Genomic DNA, 26,671 nt, shown 5'->3' with positions numbered 1-26,671 from the left:
CTGGAGGCAACTGTTTTGCAATAGCACAAGTGATTTCCCACCGGGATTAACAGTCAATTCTCCAAAACTGCAGTGACTGGATAACTTGCATGAAGCCTGGCTGTCCAACCTGGAGCCTCCAAGGCAATTATCCCAAATTACTAAGAAAAAGGACTCATTTGTGCATGGATGCAGAGGTATGTTTCTCTTGCAGACAATGTAGAATCCCCCAAATTTATATCCCTTCAGACTGGTTAATTAGGAGAGGTAGGGAAAACACCAAATTATACAGACTTCACAACTGCAGGACAGTGGTTCTTAATCAGGAGTATGCATCAGAAACACCTGTAGAACTGGTATGAGATTTCTCTGTTTTAAAATTCAGATTGGGGCTCAATGTTTATGAATCTAACCTGAGAAGGGCCTAGGAGTGCACACCTTTAAAAACTCTACAAATGATTCTGATTCAAATACTTCTATAGTACTAAAATCTATTTTATTCCTGACCATAATATGGGCTTCTGGTTTTGTTAAGACTTAAACTTATGTCTGGAAGCTGGAATCCAGAAGGTTTAATGTTTTATTCACCTTAGTCTCCCAATACTTCATATGAATGACAACACTTGGAATCCAAATGTAACCACCGTGTCCAGCATAGATATTCCAAATTATTGCAATTCGTTGTTTATAAACCCACGCATGTGCACTGGAGCAGCCTACCTCCAAGTCTTGGTGTCATAGGCAGGATCTCTCTCCAACACTAAATGATTTTAAATATGTAACCTTCTGCTCACCAATAAGAGAAACTGAACATTTTGTATTTGAAATTTTAAGATCAGTTTATTAAGTTCAATGAAGAAAGCTATCAGAAGAATATTCTCCTGAAAATTATTTTTTCTTAGAAAAAAAGAAAGGAAAATCAAAGCCCTCTCAGCATAGCCACAGATGCTGTGGCAGTCAAGCCTCTCTGCAGATGGAGACAGTCCATTAGTCGGTTGAGTCACTCTCTGGGTCAGCAGGATTGTAGTCTGGGTCATCCTCATCATCCTCCAGCTCCAAGTCATCCATTTCCTGGAACAAAGACTCATCTACCTCCACGTTGTTTCCAGCTGCAAAAGGCAAAAAAAATTTCACCTTCAATCTTATACTCAGGAATAAAAGATACAACTACATATATATATATGCATATATATAAAGATACAACTACATATATATGTATATATGTAGATACAGCTACATAATATATATGTAGTATAAATAATTCATTCTAGTAAGGCTTTATATATACATGTATATATATAATATATATAAAGCCTTACTAGAATGAATTATTTATAAGGTGCCATGTTATAAGTTGAAGACTTTAACCAGGATATGCTATCCTGGTTATACAAAGTTGATTATCACTGACCATGGGACCTGCACCTGTAGCTATCTCTTCCAATAGCGGCAGACATGCGCATCATTAAAGCTCAACTATCCTTGTTATCTAATCGATAGATTTAACCTGATCTTAACCCTACCCCAGTTCCTCTTGTAACCAATGGTATGCCTTTCCAAGATTCCAAATGTCTAAGCCCTACAAGAAGCAATACCCAGGCTCTGTGTTAAACATCTTCCTCTTCAGTTAGTCTGAAGTAGATAAAAGTAGAATATTACAGCATTATTAAATCACCAAAAATTGTTCATCTTCCTTCCCTCTCAGACTCCAGGTCACTGTCATTCAATTCAGCAAGAATACAAAAAGAATGCTTCATGCCTATGAGCAGTTCAGTAATAAAATACAATTTGCTAAGTCCAGGCCAAAGAATAACTGATTCTGTCTGATTGAGGTAGTGAAGTCTTAACAGAGCAGATGAAGTCTGAGATGTCCTCACAATAAATTTGAATTCACTGAGAAGAAAAGGGGCCAGGATGAAGAAATTCTAGGTAGAACTATATGCAAAGGCAGAGAAAAAAGATAAGACCTTAAACACTTCTAACTAGAAAACAACATGCTTTAGGAAAAATACCTGGAGATAACATGGATAAGGGCCACATTGAGAAGAACTGTGTAAGTCAACCTTTTCCTTGAAGCAGTGGAAACCATCAAAGGATTTTAAAGAGAGATATTTTATGACTAAATAGGGGTTTTGGAAATACAACTTCAAAGGTAGTGAGTATGGAATAAGTAAGGGCAGTAGAAAGACAAACAGATTTAGGGAAATAATTTAAGAGGCTACCACAAAAGCCCAGGTGGAAATGATAAAGGCTTCAAAGCAGGAAAGGAAATTGCTGAGAAGACATTTCAGAGGCAGAATCAGTAGGAGGTTTTTGGTAATTTTTTGGATATTAGGAGATACTTGATACGTTAGAAAGGGAAGGAGTCAAGAATGAGTGAAGATACCAAAACTTCTAAAGTACAAGAGAGAATGAGATGAAGGTTTTTGGAGCTAGAATTTCTCAGCAAAATGGGAGATAAAATGAGCTTATAAACTGAGAGGAGGAAAGAAGAGGAAATCCACATTGGGTTGTGTGTTTTTGTGTTGTTTTCGGGTTTTTTTTTTTTTTTTGAGATTATAAAAATCTTGGAGTAGCTACAGAGAATGTAATAAGACAGATTAAAAATGGCACAGGCATAAAAACAGACACACAGACAAATGGAACAGAATACAGAACCCAGAAATCAGCCCATACCTACAGCCAACTGATATTCAACAAAGGCACCAATAATATACACTGGGGAGAAGACTGCCTCTTTGATAAACGGTCCTGGGGAAATTGGACATCCGTATGTAAAAGAATGAAACTAGACCCATACCTCTTGCCGTATACCAAATTCAACTCAAAACGCATTAAAGAATTAAATATATGTCCTGAAACTATAAAATTCCTAAAAGAAAACATAGGAGAAACCCTTCAGGAAGTAGGACTAGGCAAAGACTTTAGGAAATGACTCCAAAAGCACAGGCAACAAAAAAATAAGCAAATGGGATTATATCAAACTAAAAAGCTTCTTCACAGCAAAAGAAACAATTAGTAGAACGAAAAGACAACCAACAAACAGAGTGGGAGGAAATATTTGCAAAATATGCATCCGACAAAGGATTAAAATCCAGAATATATAAGGAACGCAAACAAGTTAACAGCAAAAAACATAACTAACCAATTAAAAAATGGGCAAAGGAACTGAATAGGCATTTCTCTAAGGAGAAATGGCCACCAGACACATGAAAAAACACTCAACACCACTCAGCATCTGGGAAACGCAAATCAAAACCACACTGGGATATCATTTCCCTCCAATGAGAGTGGCTATTATCAAAAAGACAGAGAATAACAAATGCTGGTGAGGATGCAGGGAAAGGGGAACCTTCCTACACTGTTAGTGGGACTGTAAAATTGCTGCAGCCATTATGGAAAATGGTATGGAGGTTCCTTAAACAACTACAAATAGAACTGCCATATAACCCAGCAATCCCACTTCTGGGTATATACCCAAAGGAATAGAAATCATCATGTCAAAGGAACACCTGCATTCCTATGTCTACTTCAGCTCTATTAACAATAGCCAAGAGTTGAAATCAACCTAAATGCCCATCGTCGGATGAATGGATAAGGAAAATGTGGCATAGTTATACAATGGAATACTACTCAGCCATAAAAAAGAATGAAATACTACCAATCACAGCATCTGAATAAATACAGAGAAAATTATGTTAAGTGAAATAATCCAGGCACAGAAAGAGAAATACCGCACGTCCTCACTTACATGTGGGAGCTAATAAGAAAATAAATAAATACATAAACAAATAGAGAAAGAAAAAGACACAACAATCACAATAATATATTGAACTTTTCAACAGAAGAGAACAGAACCTCAGAACCCCTGAAGTTGCAAGGGGTAGGAAAGGGGGAGAGAGACTGGGGAAAAGGAGGAATTGGTAAAGTGCCATGAAAATCGATTACATTGCCTAATGATGACTATACTAATTATCCCGATGTGAACATCATATATTGCACACCAGTATTGATATTCAATGCTGTACCCCACAGATATGTACCATCAACTATGTCCCAATAAGAAAAAAAAAAAAAAGTTCAGTGTCTGTAAGGGCCCAGCTTAGGGCAGGAAACATGATTTAGCAGTGAGCCCTATCAACATTGCTTCTTAACCTTCTCCAGCAGGTAATCCAGAACAAGGTTCAAAGGCCAAAAGCTAAAGGATCCCCAAATGGCAAGATGGACATAACAGACGGTTGGTAAAGTGTAGAACTCAAGGGTGCTATCAGAGGTGGAACTAAGTATGAAGCCCAGTTTCAGAAAAAAACAGGTAGGCTGTAAGCTCCATGAGGGCAGAGAATTGGTCTATATTGTTGTCTGCTGCATCATCCGTGGCCAGGATAGTGCAATAACTATTTGTGGATGATGAATAGATGGAAGACCGAAAAAGAGTAAGGGGTAGGAGAAAAAGGAGGAGAAGGAAAGCACAAGGAACTAGATGCTCCAAAGACACGAACAATAGGAAAGGTAAGATTTTAGTTAGAGGTAATGCTAGGAGTTCCATGACTGAGGTTTTTACAAGCTCCACAACAGACCATGGAGTAGTTTCCATAGATTTATAACACAAGAAATTTGAGGAAAGCAGGTCACCTGAGTCACAGTGGCCCACTTTACTAGTTGTTAGAGGCTATTGTGACCATAATTGTCTATTGCTATCTTTGATATTAAGCTATGAAAAAACTTTTAAAAATTCATTGCTATAGAATTAAAACATTCAGTTCAAATGTACAAATTGATCAACCATTAGAATTTTTCAAAATGTATTTTTTAACAGCCTTGGGAGAAAAAATTTAAATTAAAGTTATCACTCTGATTTTCATGGTTTAAAATTAAAGACAGCATACTATGTACATGCAAAATTTTAATGTTATCTTACCATCCTCCAAGAACTGGATATCAGATGTGTCAAGATTATGATCTGTTTCAAACAGCTGTTTCCCTAAAAGAAATAAGTATGTTTAATTAGAATGGCATAGTATTCCTCTGTCTTCCCAGAAACCCTTTTAAAAGTGTAATAATCCAAGAAAACAAGTCTGAATACCTTATTTTCTGTGAATTTCAATAAACTTATGAACTCAGTAGCTAAGAGGCACATGAAATATATTTGCATTAAAATGGAACAAGTGAACACTTAGTCTGCCTTAGAGTCCTGGAAAACAAATAGGTTTGACTCTACCCCTTCCAAGGCTTGTGATCCTTAATGTCCCTATATCTCAGGATTTATCAATTGCAATATTTATAATCCAAGATAAGCCATAAATTAGTTAGAAAGTATGTATGAACAAAGATCACCATGTAGATATAATGTCTTCTCTTTTTGTTCTAGATGCCTAAGTATATTATTTTCTTAAAGAAATCTGTCCAAATGATCTTCTTGCTATATAAGAAATAATACAGGAGGGTTTGGGAGTAACAGGAATGAGGGGAGGGGAATCATACCACTTAATTTATTTTTTCCTGCTTGCTCTTCTTCTTTCATTCGTTTCTTTTTAATTTCCAAGAGTTCTGCATCAAACTTGGCTTTCCAACTTAAGAAATTCTCAATTGTAACAGGAGTGCCATGGAATAATTGCTTAGAAAATAAAAAACGACATGTCACCAGATTAATGAGACAACAGTTTAACAAATAAAGCCTAATAATACCTGCTAGACAAATAAACACAACCACATAAGAAAGAAACAGAAAAATTAATGTTTGAAATTTTGAAATATTTAATCTGATTTCTGCCTGCACTAGCTACTCTCATTGGTTTTGGCAACTTACTCTGAAAAAGTCCATTTTTGATTCTTATTACAAAAACAAAGATAATATGCAATGTATTCACCATAGCTATGTGCTGTTAAGAAGAAAGTTGTTACTTTCAGTATTAATATGTTTTGAATACACATTAATTTATAACACAAAATCATAACTTTTACACTTCATTTCAGAATTTGAGATTTTCTTTACATTAATAACTATTTAAATCACTGTGGCAGGGGCTTTATAATTCTAAACTGTATACACAGCTGAAATAATTCATATTTCCTGGTCCTACTTGCATAACCTTTACTAACTGATTATCGTCATTACTCATGCTATGCCACCAACCAAATGAGAGAATTCTAAAACTTCACTCCTTGTAAAACTTTACTCAAACTTACTTTTATTTATTTTGTAATTTCAAATACAATAAAATAAAATAAAAGTGCCAAAAAAAAACCCCAAAACAAATGTAAAGAATAATGAAAGAAAACAAGGTTCTTAAATATACCTTTTCAGCTTCTTCTGCTTCTTTTTCTTTTTGTTTCTTTTCTTCCTCTCTTCTAGTTTTTACCTGATCTACTATTTCATTTAATTTTTCTTGCACAGCTGTCACTAGAGTAAAGATCATCACCATACCAAGATTTTCTTCAGCCTATGTAACAAAAAAAAAAAAGGTGATGAGAAACATCTCAAAAAAAAAATAAAAACTAAAACTAATGAATGAAAAAAATGTTTTGGTATAATCACTAAATCCCATACATTTACAACATGATGACTAATTCAGTTAAGCCATATGTTCATGCACTTGGATAAATAATCATTTAAGAAGTGAGCATATATAGAAATAATAATATTCTATCTTAAAAGTCATATAAATTTGCCAGATCCAACCTGAAACAGATATTTCAGCAAATGCTGCTTAATGTTCATAAATATAGATAGAAATCAGAAAATCTTTTCCTAGCTGAAAGCTTTTCCTTTAAGAACAGGAACTAGACAAGGATGCCCACTCTCACCACTCCTATTCAACATAGTGTTGGAAGTACTAGCCAGAGCAATCAGAGAAGAGAAGGAAATAAAGGGCATCCAGATTGGAAAAGATGAAGTCAAACTGTCCCTGTTTGCAGATGACATGATCCTACATATCGAACAGCCTAAAACCTCTACAAAAAAACTGCTGGAATTGATAAATGATTTCAGCACAGTCGCAGGATACAAAATCAACACACAAAAATCAGTAGCATTTCTTTTCTCCAATAGTGAACATGCAGAACGAGAAATCAAGAAAGCCTGCCCATTTACAATAGCCACCAAAAAAATAAAATGCTTAGGAATTGAGTTAACCGAGGAGGTGAAAAATCTCTATAATGAGAACTACAAACCACTGCTGAGAGAAATTAGAGAGGATACAAGAAGATGGAAAGATATCCCATGCTCTTGGATTGGAAGAATCAACATAGTGAAAATGTCCATACTACCCAAGGTGATATACAAATTCAATACAATCCCCATCAAAATTCCAAAGACATTTTTCTCAGAAATGGAAAAAACTATCCAGACATTTATATGGAACAATAAAAGACCACGCATAGCCAAAGCAATGCTGAGCAAAAAAAATAAAGCTGGAGGCATAACACTACCTGACTTTAAGCTATACTACAAAGCTATAATAACCAAAACAGTATGGTACTGGCATAAAAACAGACACACTGACCAATGGAATAGAATAGAGAATCCAGAAATCAACCCACACACTTACTGTCATCTGATCTTTGACAAAGGCACCAAGCCTATTCACTGGGGAAGGGACTGCCTCTTCAGCAAATGGTGCTGGGATAACTGGATATCTATATGCAGGAGAATGAAACTAGATCCATACCTCTCACCGTATACTAAAATCAACTCAAAATGGATTAGGGATTTAAATATACACCCTGAAACAATAAAACTTCTTAAAGAAAACATAGGAGAAACACTTCAGGAAATAGGACTGGACACAGACTTCATGAATATGACCCCAAAAGCACGGGCAACCAAAGGAAAAATAAACAAATGGGATTATATCAAACTAAAAAGCTTCTGCACAGCAAAAGAAACAATTAACAGAGTTAAAAGAGAACCAACAGAGTGGGAGAAAATATTTGCAAAATATACATCTGACAAAGGATTAATATCCAAAATATATAAGGAACTCAAACAACTTTACAAGAAGAAAACAAGCAACCTAATTAAAAAATGGGCAAAAGAGCTAAGTAGGCATTTCTCTAAGGAAGATATCCAAATGGCCAACAGACATATGAAAAAATGCTCAACATCACTCAGCATCCGGGAAATGCAAATCAAAACCACATTGAGATACCATCTAACCCCAGTTAGGATGGCTAAAATCCAAAAGACTCTGAATGATAAATGCTGGCGAGGTTGCAGAGAAAAAGGAACTCTCATACATTGTTGGTGGGACTGCAAAATGGTGCAGCCTCTATGGAAAATGGTATGGAGGTTCCTCAAACAATTGCAGATAGATCTACCATACGACCCAGCTATCCCACTGTTGGGAATATACCCAGAGGAATGGAAATCATCAAGTCGAAGGTATACCTGTTTCCCAATGTTCATCGCAGCACTCTTTACAATAGCCAAGAGTTGGAACCAGCCCAAATGCCCATCATCAGATGAGTGGATACGGAAAATGTGGTACATCTACACAATGGAATACTACTCAGCTATAAAAACGAATGAAATACTGCCATTTGCAACAACATGGATGGACCTCGAGAGAATTATATTAAGTGAAACAAGTCAGGCACAGAAAGAGAAATACCATATGTTCTCACTTATTGGTGGGAGCTAAAAATTAATATATTCACACACACACACACACACACACACACACACACACACACACAAAACTGGGGTGGGGAAGAAGATATAACAACCACAATTATTTGAAGTTGATACGACAAGCAAACAGAAAGGACATTGTTGGGGGGAAGGGGGGAGGGAGAAGGGAGGGAGGTTTTGGTGATGGGGAGCTATAATCAGCCACAATGTATATTGACAAAATAAAATTTAAAAAAATAAATAAATAAATAAAAATAATAATAAATTTAATTTCCCAAAGTCAAAAAAAAAAAAAAAGAAAATCTTTTCCTTTAGTAACTAGCAACATCATTTCTCCAGCATGTTCATTATTTTAGCTTTTTTATTTTGTATTTTAAAGAGCTGTGACAACAAACTAAATTTTTCTTCACTTTTTTATGGATATAAAATACACAACTAAAATTTACCATTTTAACCATTTTTAAGTATATAGTTTGGTGGAATTAAGAACATTTTTAATTGACACGTATTGATTGTACATGTTTATGGGGTAGTTATATTTCAAGACATGTATACTATGTGTGATGATCTAATCAGGGTTATTAGCATATATATCATAACAAAAATTTATCATTTCTTTGTGATAAGAGCATTTGAGCTCCTTTCTTCTAGCTATTTGAGAACATACAAGAAATTATTGTTAATTTTAGATACCTAGCTCCATTGTAGACCACAAGAACTTATTTTTCCTACCGACCTGTGATTTTGTACTCCTTAACCTCTCCCTAACCCCCCAACTTCTCCCCTTCCCAGCCTCTAGTAACCACAATTCTATGCTCTACTTCTACAAGCTCATCGGCTTTTTTTTTTAGGTCCCATATATGAGTGAGCATATGCAGTATTTATCTTTCTGTGCCTGACTGATTTCACTTAACATAATGTTTTCCAGGCTCATCCATGTTGCCACAAATGACAGGATTTCATTCTTTTTTATGGCTGAGTAATACTGCATTGTGTATATATACCACATTTTCTTTATCCATTTATTTGTCAATGAACACCTAGGTTGATTCCATATCTTGCCTATTGTGGATAATGCTGCAATAAATATGGGGGTGCAGATATCTCTTCGGTATGCTAATTTCCTTTCCTTTGGATAAATACCCAGCAGTGGGATTGCTGGATCATATGGGAGTTCTATTTTTAGTTTTTTGAGGAATCTCCTTATTGTTTTCCATAATGGCTGTACAAATTTACATTCCCACTAACAGTGCACAAGAGTTCCCTTTTCTCCACATCCTTGCCAGCATTTGAATTTTGAGGCCAGAGTGATTTTCTAATCTAACAAAATAATAAAGAATGTAGGTGCTTTTGTAATTTTTCTTTACCTACATTTTCTTTAAATTAGAAATGGTTTAAAACCAAATGTAAAAGCATCTCTGACTCATACAAGAGATATAACTGACTGGCTATTAGGAAGTTGGGCATTTGAGAGCAAAATAAGATAAAACAAAATATTTTGTTTCCCCACAGAAACAAAATAGGGTTTCAATAAAGTAGACAAAAAAAATAATTTCAAGTCATACTAGTCAGAAACTCGAACTTACCAAGCATTTCTTTGATAGGGCTGGCCTCAGCAGAATTTGAATGGATATTTCATCTCCTGGGCGCTCCATGAGTGTTAGATTTCAAGCTAGCTCCTGTAATCCTCCTCAGCTGGGCTTCTGTGTGGTGTCTCTATGCTAACCATCCTAAATCAAATGACTGAACAAATCTCTCTTCTGAGTGCTAAACCCATATTAAATCCGTCTACTGGACGGTGACTTGTCCCGCAATCACCGCAACACTGAAACCATCATCTTCTCCACAAAACCTATTCTGTTTTCTCAAATTCTGCAAATTACACCACCATCCACCCAGTCTGAACATCGCTATCCCATCATAAGCTCTACCACTGCCTCTTAACCTACTCTTTAATATCATTTAAATCCGTTCACTGTTCACTGCCAACACTGTTATTACCCTAGCCCAAGACACCATCATTTTCAGCTTGAAATACTATAAGAACCTCCTAACTAGTCTTCTTAAAACCTATGATCTTGTCTCCTCCAACATCAACCTCCCATGACCATTCAATACACACAAACACACAGAGCTAATCTAATTTATAAGCTGAAGCACCACAAAATTAAGCCAGTCGGTCTCATGCTTAAAACACCTCAGCAGCTTTCCAAACTAAACAGGACCAAGTTCATATTTTTTAAACAGTTTAGAAGACAATTCTTAAAAAGGAAGTAACCTCTTTAGTTCCTCCACTTACTACCAACACTTCTAATTCTAAGGTAATTAATTTTATATGACTGGAAATTCCAGGAGGAAATAATCCATCAATCTCTCTCTCTCTCTCATCTCAATGCCCTTTAACAAGCTTGTTCCTCTGCTCTGAAACTCTTCAACTCTCTTTAAGTTGCAAGGCAAACTCCTCCTTCAGGTCTCATATTCCTCTTGGAAGCTTCTGCATTGCCTCAAGTCTATGTTCACCCATATAATCCTGTACTTCACCCATCACAGCATTTTTAAAGCAAAGTAATGATTTCCATATTCCTCACCAAAATATAAAATCTTTGAGACTAGAGATGGTGTTTGTCTTGGCAATTCAACCTAATTAATGCTCAATACATTTCAAAAACAAATCCTAGTAGGATACCTTTCATAAAAGAAAGCATTCCAATAGAAAAGCAAAAAAAAAAAAAATTCACACGGAAACTAGACAATTCAGATGTCATAAGACATAGTTCCATATCACTAGTATTTAAAGAAATACAAATTATAACTATTTACCATTTTTATCTTGTCCTATTTTTTTTTGATTTCCAAATGAAAATATCTAGTGTTAGTGAATGTGGGAAAACAGACACTTCAATGGCTACGATGAGATCATAAATTGCCACAACTATTTTGAAAGTCAATTTGTCAGTACAGAGAAAATTCTTAAGTATGCATACCATTTAATCCAGCAATCCTACTTCTGGGAAACACTGGAATAGTATACTCATTAGTAATTCATTCAACAAATATTTGAGTGTCTACTTTGTGCCAGGAACTAGGCATACAAAGGAGAACCTGATATAAGGACTTACAACTAGTGATATATAAAAATGTTGAAAGAATTATACACTAAATCAGGCAAAAATGAGAAACAATTGTAAGATTTTTTTTAAAAAGGTATGTGTAACTACATATACAATGAAATTCTATGCAGTTATCAAAAATAATAATTCGTATCATGTTTAAATGAAATGGATAGATACCCACATATATTGTTATGTGAAAAGGAGGATGTTATAAAACATTTTGTATAGAACAATCTATCTTGGAGTGGGAGAGGGGGACTAGCATATAAGCATAAGAAATAAGGTCTGGAACCGTATCACACCACAATGTTAATAAACAATTATACCTGGTTGGTGAGATTAAGAATAATCTTTATTTTCCTCTTCATGATTTTCTGTGCTTTCTGAGTTTTTGTAACATGAATTTACTATTTTGATAACTGAAAATCAATACAACTATTTTTGGAGAAAATACAAAAATATTCCCTTAATACAACTGATCTCAGGCAAGAGTCAAAGAAATCAAAACTGCCTTTTTGAAAGGAGAGTTTGAGTATAAATACAATATTAAACACATTGAAAAATTCACTCAGATTGAGTAATTTACATTAATGTGCAACTGAATGAATATAGCACAACCATTCCAGGTTCTCTACAGTGTTTTAAAATGAAACACATTAAGCCAAGTGATTATTATAACTTCATGCAGGTAACAGAGTGAACAGGGCCCAGGGTCAGCAAAAATTCCTGTCCTATATATCTTCTTTCACATCTCATTCTCTAATAGCTCCAGATATTTTTACAACACCAGCATTCAGGGGACTATATATATACAAGGGGACTTAGAATATACAAGTCACATCTAAGGTGGAGACATGTTTTCTGTCTGTTCTTAAAATAAAGAGAAGTAGGACTTCTGATTTTAAGATGGTGGAGTAATAAGGATTTTACTTGCCCTCTCTAGTCTGTACTCTGAAGAACCCATGAAAACTCTCTACCCAAGCATGAGTGAACATTAAATACCTGCCAAACCCAGAGTGTGAGTAGCACACCCCATAACAGAACTAGTTCAGTAGGAACTTTCCAATATCCATTCTCTCTTCCATATACCCTCCTTTCGTAGAGGGGTCATAAGACATTATTGCTGTTTGTAAACTTAGGGAGGAGGAGATGGGGGTGGGGGGGGGAATCAACCACCAGTTCTCTTCCCAGACTATAGGTAACTAGCTCATAACCAGTCAGAGGAGAGGTGAGTTTTAATTTTTTTAAAAAGCTGAAATTTTTAGTTACACATGGGACTAGACATTCTAACAGCCAAATCAAAATTGTGTTTACAACTTAAAGTACCTGTTGGACTTTTTACCACTTAAGAGTGAGCAGAAAAGTCATGGGACTGACTGAATTTCAAAAAGGGGCACTAGGACAACTTCTATTACTCAAATTTTAAAGGGATGGTAAAAAAATAAAGATACTTTTGACTGAGCATGTGCAAGACTAAATGTTACATAACCAGGGACCACCCCCTTATGTATCATGAATTCTGTTTGGCCAATGTACTGTTTACACATATTTAATAGCACTGCCTAACTCTTAAAATTAAGGTACAATATTTAAGACCAATGAAATAAAACCACTACAAAACATAAAACTGTTTCCTTACCTGTAATGCTAATAATTTTAAAATGTCTGAGACATCACTATCTTCTAGGTTTTCCTGGGAGAATATTTCATAAAGGGGAGCTTCATCTGGGTAATTTCCACTGTATGTAAACTTGAGGGTAGTCTGGACAGCTAAGACACAAGATAAGAGTTTGATGTGAATATTGTCGAAGTACAGGAGTTAATATCTTTGTTGAATCAGTAATTAATTTACAATGTGTCAATGAAAACTGTACAATAGAACTTCTACAAAGAAAACTAAGGTTAAGAGACCAGAGAGATAATCACTAATAATAAGCAATACATAACACAAAGAGATAAGTGAAACAAATCATAGGAATAAAAAAAATTACTTCTGACACATGAAATACATTTATATTACTTATTGGTATTTTATCATACTACATGTCTGAGAAAGAGGATGGATAAAAGCCACCCTTTTTAAAACTCTCCCTAAGACAGGGCTGGCCAGTTAGCTCTGTTGGTAATGATAGGAGGTGCTCAGTTTCCCTGGGCTCGGACTTCAGGACACAACTCTGGGTTTCAAGCCACTCCCCAAGGTCTCAGGCCTCTCATGTGGACCCTCCCCTAGAGGAATGTTACTGCTGCCAATGAGACCTATTTTCTGCACCAACACCAGGAAAATGAGACCACAAGGGGCTGGCTTATGCAAATCTAGTGGCTGGGCATGCTCAGTAGAGAAGGGTCATATAACCCTGGCAGCTGAATGACCTTCCACTAGAGCTGCTAGAGAGCAAAGAACATTCTTGAATATGCCTGGTGCATGTGACAGGATTTGACCAATGAACATGCTCCAAAAGGGGACCGACTGAGCATGTGCAAGACTAAATGTTACATAACCAGGGACCACCCCCTTAATTGAATATTCATTAGATAGAGAATCTATAAAAGCCAAATCCCAGCAGAAGGTGGGGTTGCTGCTCACTCTCTTAGAGCCCGCCTGCACTCTGCCTGTGGAGTAAGTATTTCTTTCTTTTTGAATCAAACTTACTTTTAGCAAGCAGCTGCTCATTCTCCTGAGCCAGCCTGCAGTCCGTACTGATCTCTAAGTATTTCTTACTTTTGTATTAAATTTGGTGTGGGCCCTGCTCAGTCTCTAGAGCTATGCCACACTCTCTCTGTGAAACCTGTATCTCTTATTCACTATATTAAACCTGTTCTCATTTTTCACTGTGACCCTGCTCTTGAATTCTTTCCTGTGGTGGAGTTAAGAAGCTGGTAAGAAGACAGGGTAGGTTGAGGCCATCTATGGGCACCGCCAGACTCGACTTCCAACATCAGTTACAGTGTGGTGTTATAACACTGAGGTCAAGGGTTCAGATCCCCGTACTGGCCAGTGCAGAAAACAAAAAACAAAAAACAAAAAACTCTCCGTAAGTTAAACAAAGGCACTAAATGTAACACACAGAAAAAGTACTACCATAGGCTCATTCTCAGCCTCCACCAAAGCCAGTTCCTGGCTTCAGAAGACCTGGCTATAGCCCTGGAATCTATACTTATATCTGCACAATGCCAGCAGGGCATTGCTAACTGGTGGCTGGAGGACACAGTTTTGCGCTGGACAGTTTGAGAGGTTATCTGGGAAAGTTTTAACATGATTCATCTATATACACTCTCATTCACTCTTTTGGCCTGTGCCAATTTAAAGATCTGACACTTGTGTAGGAGTAAAATTCTCATGGGCATATTAGTGCAAGGTATCTCTCTACAGCCCAGCCAAGTGAGTTCTCAATTCCACTAGACAGTTTGCAACTAAGCAGTAATGCTAAACATTTTTTAAAACTTTTATTACTCATAGTGATTCCTCCTAGAGTTCATCTTTCTTGTAACTCACAATTTAATTATCAAAATCTACTGATTCTGATGAAGTAACTCAAATCTATATTACTCTCTATGGAAGGGGGAAAAAGCACTTTAAAATTAGCAGGTTTGATATTTTGTTTTAATTTTCACGTATAATGTCAACAAAGAATTTTATGAGTCAATGAATGCAAAAGATTCAGTGTTACAGGTCAGTAAAAAATACGGTGTCTTCTGGCATTTTTCTTTCTTCCTTTACTAACACATCTCTAATTTTATTGCTAGAACAAGTTTTTTTACTTTTTCATTTTTATTTTTTCCCCAGCTCTCTTGAGGTATATTTGACAAATAAAAACTGTATATATTTAAGGTATACAATGTGATGTTTTGATATACATGTTACATTGTGAAATGATTACTAAAATCAAGCTAATTAACATAACCATCATCTCACAAAGTAATGATTTTATAGTTACATATATTAAACATCAGAATATTCATCCTAGAGAAAGACCTGCAGATAGGTGTATATCCAGCCCCATTTATAACAGCAAATGTCCAGTAAACAATCTAAATGTCCAAAGAGAACAAGAGCCATGGAAAAATAATAGTCACTCAGTGGAATACCACACAACCACTGAAACATATTTGCATGCAAAGTCTTGTTTTGAACAAAAATCTCCTACCTTTTCTCCATCTGCTGTATTGTTAATGTTTCTGTTTCACTTTTTAAAACTAAGCTTATTGTACCAGCCTGTATCTCATTAACTTCCTCTCTATTTCTCTAGGAGTCACGTTTACACAGTAATACTGGCTGGAAATACACCACATTCATACTAGATTCTTAACAGCACCTTAGCACCTCCATACCTGCAATGCCCAGCACAATTGCTACAGAATGAGTGAAATTCCTGAGAGTACTTAGAAAAACCACAAGTATTTTTATTAGACTTACTTTCATCATTTTCTCCAGCTTCCGATGTCACAGTAATGGTGAAGCTGGGTGGATTTTCTGATAATACTGCAAGAAAATATATACAGAAATTAAGTTATATTAACATGCTTCCAAAGGCAGAGGCTTTTCTTTATTAGCAAATTATCACTACCTAATCCTGGAAACTGGTCCCTTGCCTGTATTTCCTTTTCCTCAAATATGGACTGAGCACAACATTGAAATAACAAAAATGTCCATCAACTTTCCATGGAAATTGAGGGTTGTCTTTAATCTGGAAACTAGTACATATAGTAGATAATCCTTTTGGTGTTTTACCAAATTAATTAAAATAATTAAGTAGTTTATCTTTTATTTCATAATCTCCACATACATATGGAAAATTACATTCTTAAAAATCCCAAATGAAATGTCAAATGAAGAGTTTGACATTACTCCCCAGAAACTACCCACTAATGTTCATGTTACCACTGATCTTTATACTTATATATTCTGAGGTATAAGTCAGAATCTCCATGGCAAACAAATAATAAATATTGATCTGTTAGTGTCTGTGTCTTCTTGCTCTTTCTCTCCCATATCATCTCTGGAACCAAACTTTATTCTTTAACAAATACTTACTGGGCCTCTCCCAACTTTCTTGGAATTAATTGTAAAATGAATTAGCTATAAGTCTAAACACCACATTGTTTAAAGTTTATTAAACAAGACATTAAGTCAACATTTACATAAATAAGAAAGATTTATATGTCATTTTACAGCCTGATGTCTAGCTAACCTGTATCTCTGTTTATTATCTATTTCCCCACCATAAAATACTATAAAAAGCCTATGAGAGCTCCTAGATGAGTGCCTGGAGGTATCTAGAAACTCAATAAATATAGGCTCACTGAAAGAAGAACTAAACAATAGAATGAAAGGAGGAAAACAATAGCAAAGGAAACTTGTATTCAGAATCATCTGAAGAGTAAACAAGGAAACTTCGAGCCACAAGAATGGCTGCTAAGCGTATGAGAAAAGCCTATGTCTCACTCCATGCCTGGGAAGCATTGGTACCTGCCAAGTTTGGCACCAGCTCTGGAGAGTTTTTCTGAAATGAAAAAGCAGGATCATTGAAGAAGTCACCAAGAAAACTACTCAGCTTTTCTTACTTTGGAACTTTCTAAAGTTGCCATAAATATATATATAATAATATTTTCAAGACAGATGCTTTCATTTTAATTGAAGCAATGATGAACACCTATGATTACCAGAAAGGTGTTTGCCAGGAAGATAAAAAACTCATTGGACTCATACTTTAATAGGTCTCAGGCAGTCCAGCCTGTGCTGGTAAAGACACTGAAAGGTCTTTATAACATAGCTTTCATAATATGACTGGCTTTACCTATTTTTTTAACAAATGTGTATAAAATATATTTGATGTATTTCATTCTTTTTTCCTTTCATGACCAACTTTAGCATTTACATGTCATGAAATGAAAACACTGTCACTATAGAAATAAGTGTTCAACACAATGACACTCCAACTCGTTACCATTTCTAGGACTCCATGAGGCTATAGGTCAGGGGCAACCTATACCCAATAACAACAGCTAACATTTATTGAGTATCACTTTGTGCCTGTGCTGTGCTATGCACTTACATGAAAATCCTCTAATTCTGACAGCTGGACCAGAATTTTATACTATAACTAACTACATTTCACCAAATTTAAGATGTCATCAAGTATGAGATACACCTTACTTTATGTACTACTAAGAAAGAAAAATAAGCTGCCAATTAAACTATGATATGTAATCGACTGCAAGACAAATTCATATTTCAGAGATGTTAAGATATAAAAAATGTGTCTAAGAAACAAACATAGCATAGCATCACTCCAATTTTATAGATGTGGAAACTGAGACACAGAGCTTTTAAATAATTTGTCCAAGGCTATACAGCTAGTAACTAGCACAACTGAATAAACTATATAGAGCTTCATTTAAAAAGAAAAACATATTCCCAGCTGAGAAGTTCCAGGGAAGTGTTTTTCGGTAGGCTATAAATGGTGATATGGGCAGCATATCAGCAAACAGAGATAGAGATGGGGAATGTAGTTGAGGGTACCATGGCAGCAAGGGCATAATAATGGGAAAGCTAAAGGAATAGAAGGGAATAACAAATTATTCCATTTGGTGGACCTATATGTGGGTGAAGAAACCTGACTGAAAATACAGTTGAAAGCTTAGTTGTGGACAATAACAGTTTTCTAGCAGTAATATGGTCAGAATTGTATTTCTCTTTTTTTTTTTTTTTAAGATGACCAGTAAGGGGATCTTAACCCTTGACTTGGTGTTGTCAGCACCATGCTCACCCAGTGAGCTAACCTGCTATCCCTATATAGGGGTCCAAACCTGGGGCCTTGGTGTTATCAGCACCACACTCTCCCAAGTGAGCCACAGGCCGGCACCCAGAATTGTATTTCTAAACATAGTAAGATAAATCATTTATCAACCGTGCATAAAACAGAAGGAGGAAAACAAGACTCTAGGCAGGATGAAACTAAACAACTATTATAAGAATCAGGGCAAAGGTAATGAGGTTCTGAACTAGGTTGATAGTGATGGGAATAGCAGGAAACATGGAGGAAGCTAAGAGGTTGACAACATTTTGAATTTGCAGGCTGAGGAAGTGCTGCTACTAACACAAATGAGGAATACAAAAGAAAAATCAGACATGTTATATTTGAGTAGGCAGTCAGAAACAGACAAATGGAGCTAAAGAGAGCTGGGCTTTGATTCATTTTGAGATCATCTACAGAGAGGTGATAGCTAAAGCCATTAGACTAAATGAGATCATCAGAGAGAAAACACAGTAGAGAAAAATAAAGGCTAACAGCAGTTTTGTAAGGAATCCTCAATTTGGAGAACAAAGTAAGAGGAAGAAAAACTGCCAGAGATTAAAAGTAGTAGCCACAACAGATAATAAACTCAAGAGGCAACAGTGTTGTGAAAATCAAGGAAAGAGAGAACTGGGAAGAGGTGAGGGATGATTCTTCCATCCCACCCCATCCTGCCCACTGTCTCTTGTCACAGAGTTTTCTACTGAGCAGATTTAACCACATCATTAGCTGCCTGTAGCAGCAGATCTCTATCTGTACACAGTGGGTTGGGATCAGATGTGAGAAAGAGGTGGAGTCGTAGCTAACACTCTAGAAAACATGCAAAACCCAAAGCCTATTTTATTGTGAAGCCACCCTATCAGGATCTGGGTCTGACATGGCAGTGTCTACAATGTGTACCACACTGCCTGTGAAGCTACATGGTGGGGAACAAAATGGGCACTGAACCATTGTCCTGCAAGATCATTTCTAAATCCCTGAAAAGGCCCTCTGTGGTCTGGCCTCTGCTTACTTGTCAGGTCTCATTTTCCATGACGTTCACTTCTCACTTGACGTTCTAGAAATAACAAACCACTTGTCCTTTGAACGCTTTTTGACCTCTCAGAGTCCTGCTTCTGCACATGCTGTATGGACCTGGAATACCCTTTCCCCCATGTCATCCACTTGTTAGCTCCTCACCATGCCTCAGTTCTCCAAAACAACTTGGACTGTCCCCTCTCCCTAAATTTACATGACATCTGTTTCCCTATAGACTGAGTTCCTAAAAATGCGTATAATATATATTTGGTAAATGAGGAAACCAAAAGGACATAGGGATGTTGGCAAGAATATTAGTGAACTGCCTGCCCTTGGGAGGCAGAAAGAATAGGGAGGCAAGATGGACCAGAAAGAAGCTGATGAACTATCAATCTATGAGAAATCATGATAAAAGGCATTTTCAGTAAAAGCACAGAAACAAGAGTTGCAGGACTACAAAGATTATGGACAGAAAGGAATTTCAGAGGCCAAACTTTTGGAGATGGCATTTCCAACCTATGTCTATACTCAGGTGCAGCTGAATGAAGTGGCAATCAAAATTGTTAGTGGATAAAGACAGTAGTTGTGAAGCCACATTATTAGAAGAATCAACAACTAAGATGGTAAATTTCTAGTAAAGAGTATCTTATATTTGTTTAACAGTTATAAAGTATTTACTTACATTATTGCCCATATGAAAACTGAGGCTCGAAGAGGTGATATGATTTGTCCAAGGACACTACACCATGCTGCCACTATTGAGAAAAAAATGTAAACTAGGTACAAGAAGGATATTGGAGAACACTGCTAATAGTCCCCCAATATCCACTCTCCCCTTGTTATAGTTATACCCTTATAAACTGACATACTGACCACCTAGAACAAAGACCACATTTCCCAGCCTCCCATCCAGCTAGGTCTCATCAAAGGACTAAGTTGCAGCTAACAAGATAGGAGATGTGTCCTTTGACAGTTTCCAGGAAATTTCCTTAAGAAACCATCATTTACTTCTTTTTATCCTCATTTGTTATCTACCTACTATGGCTTAAATGTGTTCCCCAAAAGTTCATCTATTGAAGCTTGATTCCCAATGTGGCAGTGCTGAAAGGTAGTGAAGACTATGCTCTCATGAATGGACTAACCCATCACGGAGTAATGGGTTAATGGATGAGTAGGTTGCCACAGGAGGGTTACTGATGGCTTTAGAAGGAGAGCAAGTAAGCACATTAAAGTGCTCTCACTTTTGCCATTCTTGCCACGAGATACCCTGCATCACCACAGGACTCTGTAGAGAGTTCCCACCAAGAACGCCCTCAACGTGATGTGCCCCAGGAGCCTGGACTTCCCAGCCTCCAATACTGTAAGAAATAAATTTCATTTCTTTATAAATTACCCAGTTTCAGGCATAAGCAACAGAAAACAGACTAATACAATATCCTACTGTCTGGAAAGGGAATGCTGCCATTTGACCATTACGAATGTCAGAGAGCTAAGTTAGACCTGGATTCCTGAGGAATTCTTGGACCAGAGCTGCCACAACTCTCTTTTATGTGCAAGAGCAAAACACTTTCACCTTTTTAAAAATGAATGTTATTTGACGTTCTCTGTCACAGCTGAACCTAATCCTAAAATACTACTACTAATAATAATAATGATGATAATACAGGGTAAGGAGTAATATTCCAAAGTCAGGCAATAACTAAAATAGAAATGGAAAAGTTACTTAATTGGATTTTCAGAAATAGATGATTCCTGAATTTTGATAAAGGAATAATACCATTCTAATGCATTACTGTGAGTTGGGATAAGTAGAGGAAAGATTAGTCTTCACTAAGGATGCTAGACTTCCACCATTGTAATTAAAATACTTTTGAGATAAAGAATAAGGTTTGGGGCATTGTGGAAGGAACCAGTGTAAGGGCAGAAGAGATAGTAGGTGAAATAGGGATAAATGATGGTAAACTTAACAAAATTAAGAATTTTGTCAAAAACAAATAATGGAGGTAGTGGTTAAAAGGTACACTAAAGGAGTACACAAATGACCTTAGTTTTCACAAAGAAACAGAGAGCCCTTACTAAAACAAATCTCTTTAGCTGTTAGGGAGTCTCTGTCCTTTCAAAAAGTATGTCTTAGAAAAGCTGCTTTTACAAGATGATTTCTACCCTATTTCTAAGAAACAATTATAACTGCTAAATGCTAATGGCTGCTACTTAGAAGTATGCACACAGCAAATACAGGATTATGTACCCCTCCTTGTAAGGCAAACAGAAATATGGGAACTTGGCTTTTGGTTAACATGATGCCAACCAATTTGTTCCAACAAAACTCCCCACAGCAGAAATTTTGATACAGAAATGGAAATAACCAAATTCTACTACCTTAGCAGGACCTTGTCAAGTGAAGCACTACTGAAGGAGAGTGTGGTATCAGGAGAGTCCATTTATATTTTGGAAGACTAGTTGTTAGGAGGGTTGGATCAATGTGCAATCAAGCTACAGAATAGGCAAAAAGAAGAAACTGTATTATGATTTGTTATAATTCACAACAAATGCAACATTGGACCAAAAGTTCTTTGCAAATAGTCAAGCAATTAATTCTGAGATTAGGCTAGGTCTATGGGCTGGACTGTGCCTCTTCAGCATCCACATGGGATCACGTGAACTTAACAAATGCTTCTTTGTCAAGCATTCAATTATACCGCTTAAAGAAAAAAAAAAAGTCTTGTCTACTTCCTTCATCAATAACATTAAGCATTTACCAAATCTAATATTAAATGTTACTAAGTTAAAAAACTTCCTATTAGTGTTCCTTGGCTAACTGACACAAGCAAGCTCTCTTTCTTAAACCTGGCATGAAAATTCGAAAGTATGGAATCATAAACACAAAAGAAGGCTGTAAAACAGCAAACCTTGCCAATCCTCAAGATTTCAAAAGATCAGACATGGAAATATTTTATTTCAAAGTCCTCTGCCTTTCCCTACAAGGTTTCATAAAGAACATGATCACAAACAAGGCAAAGTTCCCTGAGAATTATAAATCATAACATCTTATTTTAATTTACTTATTGCAGTTTGTAGGGATGCTGACAGGAATTAGAGGCAGATGGGCTCAACTGATACTGCAGAATACTTGAATGCATCAAAAGATTTATAACTTGTCTTTTATACCCTGGCTCAGAATCCTCAAGCACTTGTGCATCTGACAAGAATTTTACATACTGAACTATACCAGAACTGTCAGTGCCTAGTACAATTTGAAATACTCAGAGAAGATTGTTTTAAAGTTAAAAATGTATTACTTTTAAACATGCTTATATGCACAGGATTTAATGAGGGATACTTTCTGTCCAAAGAAATGAAAATAGCACATCCTATGCTTTCTTGACTCTCCCTACACAGTGTTCACACCTGTTATATTTCCAAAGTACTGGAAATGACTAAACATCGTGGTTAAGAATATATCCAACAACTGACCCTATATTCTATTTTATTTAGACATCGACAAATAAGCAAGGATAGAGAAGGGAGCCAGACTCCATACACACTCACCCAGTTATGACACTCTCAAACCCCTCTTCACTCATTCCCTTAACATCCTCACAGCACAGCTGTACTGCTGGTGAGAGAGAACATGAACAGGACTGGAGCTATACAGGGGTAGCTGAGAGACATCTGCCTGTTGGCAAAGCAGAACAAAATTTGCTACCATTGCAAGCAGTGGTCAAAAGCTAGAGCCAAGAAAACTAAGCTAAACAATGAAAGGCAGAGGAGTTGGAGTTTATGAGTTAGGGTAACATACCTTACACTAAATTCTGACAATCAAAGATGGACAACACTCAAAGGAAGGGATGGGGAATGTTAAACCCCACAAATCTCGGTTCTATTCACTTTTATAGGCTTTATTTGACCACTTCTCAAATCTGAGAGAAGCCATATTGATACAGTTATCTTGTAGCATTTTCAGAATCATCTGAAGCATGGCTTAATACAGAAGAATTCTCTACTTTAAAACACACCTAATGAACTTCTCATTAACAATATTTTACATCAGCCCAACCTACCAAGTAATCTTCAGCTCCCCCTCATCTCAGCTGAAGCTGGATATCAAGTCCCACATGTCTGGAAGGTGAAGGAACAGAGAGAGTTCCAGACCAAATTGCTAGCACCAGCTCTGCCGCTAACTCGATGACGGAGTCACTTACCTTTCCTGAGCCTCCACTACCTTGTGTGTAGCAGGAGTCCCAGACTAGATGGTGTCTAATATCCCTTCCAGTCTAACAACCTATGAATCTACAGAGGAACAGAAATTTGAGCCAAATCATTCATTAGGCACTCTGCAGAATGCCAGAATATACATAAATATTTTTTTTTAAAAAAAAAGAATACCGACAAACATCAGGTACTATGCTACTTTCAAACCGATTCTGGGTTATTCTGAGAACAGCACTCTGAATCCCTCAAACTTCAATACCATCGTAAGAAAAACAGCCTCTACCTCATTAAAGGTGAAAATGTGAAAACTGACACCTTTGCGGCTCTGGAAAAACTAATCTCACTTGGACAATCTTTCCTTTTCACGTATTTCACTAAACCTCGGGTTGCTGCGGGTTACCCCAAAACCAAAGTGTTCCAGACTCAATTCCAGGCCTGACACTCTCCGGGTACCTCACCAGCGTCACCCGACTTTCAGATTTCAGAGAACAAGCGCAGATGGGGAAACAGCCATTGAAGTTACTGATAAGTGACTTAAAACCCTGAGGAGGGTAGCGGGGGAGGTGGCCGCACGGCCTCGCTGCCCCCTTCTGCATCCCAATCCGGGAGGCCGAGGGCTGCAGCGCCTCCTGCCCGTCCACTCCACCTCGAGACGGCTGCGAGCTCCCGGCCGCGGAAGTCACCTGTGAAGGAGTCGGGGTAGATGGACTCCAGAGCCTCCAGCTCGTTGCGCTGTTCCTCTCCGTAATCTGTCATCGTGGCCCTCGCTGCTGCCCATGGATCGCCCAGACACCCAGGCGGCGCGCTGCAGCCGAGACCAGGAGAGCGGGAGGCGGCCGGGCGGGCGCAGGCGCAGAGTTCCCGGGTGGTAGGCCCGGGGCCCAACGCCAGGCCCGGCCTGCTGAGCAACAGCCCCGCGCCGGCCTCTGCCCGCTCCCTAATTCTGCGTTCGACTCGTTCGGCCTGGCCAGAGGGGCACTGATTGCCGCCTGCCCCACGCCTGCTCAGGATTTGCTGCGATGGTGAAGGGGTCCTGTCTGGCATTCGCCAGGGACACCTAGAACCGGCTCCTGGGTTTTGCAGGGCCTGAGCCTGAGAAGCCCCTCAGCGCGGCATCCTCGCTCGATGAGTCTGGGCTGTAGGCCGGCCTCGCGCACCTAAGCCGGACTGTGTAGCTGGTGGCGGGCCGCGGAGGACGTCAGCCAACTGTCACCTTTTCCAGTTTCCGGTTTGCGACCCTGTCGCCCCGGCGCCGCAGACATGCAGCCTAGTGGTGTCTCCGAGTGGTGTTGGAGAAGTTTCTGCGCTTCTCTACTCCAAATGGCTTGGGGTTCCACGGAGCTGGGAGAGGGGCTGGGACCAGCGTAGAATCCAGTGAGCAGAGGAGCAAAACCTCTGCTACTGCGTCTGGCTGGTTCAGAAGGGTTGGTCCAACTGCTTAAAAAGTCCTGGTCAATCCGGGGGAGAAATCCACTGAGTCCGGAGATCTGGCTTTTAGGTTTGGATCTTTAGGCTTCACTTTTGAATGTGTGAAATGAACGTGACTGGACATAGACCTAAAGATACCTGAGATTGTACATTTCTGTGAATTGTTGAGGGGATGTAGAGTTCAGTGACAGTTTTGGTGTGCAGTGCAAAAATTGCAATACCCAGAAAAATGTTCATAACCTTTGATTTTGTAATATCACTTCTGAGAATAAATCTGAGGAAGTAGTATTTAAAATATGTACATCTGTCATCTCCATGCTCATGGCAGCTTGGAGAAATTTTCAAAGAAACATGGTGGCAGAAAGCTAAGAAAATGGCTAAATAAATATGGTACTTTTATGAGAAGAATATTAAACAACTAGTTTTATATTTATCTTTATACTCTAACGTGTTAAAAGATTTTTCCCACTGTTCTGTATTTTTCTTTGTTTTGTTTTGTGTATTAAAGCTGGTTTCACTTGTATAGTGGGGGCAACACTTTTTAAATAAAAAACTCCCTAATGATGAATGCTCTGAAGTTTTCTCTTGTTAAAATGATGATGTCCCATGGGCCAGAAGGAATTTTGATCTCTTATTGGGAAATATTTTTACTTATAGCAGAGGAATACTTTAAAACAAACATATTCAGTCACACTTTAGTATTGATTCCGTGTTTTAAGTATTAAGGGTTGATTTGGGGCATTCTTTTAAACTCTCAGGGAAAAATGTGGAAGCTCTCATGACCATGGTGAGAATCAAATAAAATACCTGAAGTAACTTTGCAAATATAAAGTGCTTATTTTTGTGGATAGCCTCAGTTTGGAGGAATTATGAGGAATTATGATTTGTTGTCGGGAAAGCTTCTGGGCAGAGGGACCAGCCAGTACAAAGGTCCTAAGGTGGAAACCCACCTAGCATGTTGGAAGCCAGTGTGACTGGAGCATAATGAACTGGGGGAGAAGAGAGAGGTGATTGCAGATCATGTAGGATCATTGGAGTGTATAAATAGGAGAGTGACAATCTGACTCTACTTTAGAAATACCACTGTGGTCACTGTGGTGTAAATATACTTAAGGGGGATAAAGTCTGAAAGTATGGACACCAATTAGGAGGCTATGGCAGTTATCAAAGCAAAAGACAGTGATGACTTGGACCAGAACAGCAGTAATAGATGTGAAGAAGTAGTGATCAAATTCTGGATATATTTTGAAGGTAAGAGCTGACAGGATTTGATGTGTATTGTAAGAGAGGAGTCAAGGATGATTTTTGGCTACAACTGGAAAGATGAAGTTCTGTTGAAAAGAATGACAAGTGAGGAGGACAAAATGAGTTTGACAAGGAGAAGTTTTCTTGAAGGGTAGTGAATCTCAGTAATACCTTCTCGCCGAACTGACCTCCCTGCTCCCTCGCATATCTCCCACAGTCTACTCTGACTCAACACAGCAGCCAGGGTGATCCTG

At 37.6% G+C, this 26,671-nt stretch overlaps 1 protein-coding gene across 1 annotated transcript; it reads right to left on the bottom strand.

Annotated features, from left to right (window-relative positions):
- Positions 1-792: 792 nt before the first annotated feature.
- On the bottom strand, positions 793-24,698 carry RWDD1 (RWD domain containing 1). The gene is made up of 7 exons (XM_063097704.1): positions 24,428-24,698; positions 16,136-16,201; positions 13,361-13,491; positions 6,276-6,419; positions 5,461-5,593; positions 4,898-4,960; positions 793-1,088 (listed from the first exon to the last, which is right to left on the bottom strand). The coding sequence occupies exons 1-7, from the start codon at positions 24,498-24,500 to the stop codon at positions 967-969; spliced, it is 732 nt and encodes a 243-aa protein (XP_062953774.1). The 5' UTR covers positions 24,501-24,698; the 3' UTR covers positions 793-966.
- Positions 24,699-26,671: the final 1,973 nt, after the last annotated feature.

This window comes from Cynocephalus volans, chromosome 5 (assembly GCF_027409185.1).
Source record: "Cynocephalus volans isolate mCynVol1 chromosome 5, mCynVol1.pri, whole genome shotgun sequence".
Taxonomy (NCBI): Eukaryota; Metazoa; Chordata; class Mammalia; order Dermoptera; family Cynocephalidae; genus Cynocephalus; species Cynocephalus volans.
The sequence above is the reverse complement of the archived record's forward strand: the minus strand, read 5'-3'. Positions and strand labels throughout refer to the sequence as shown.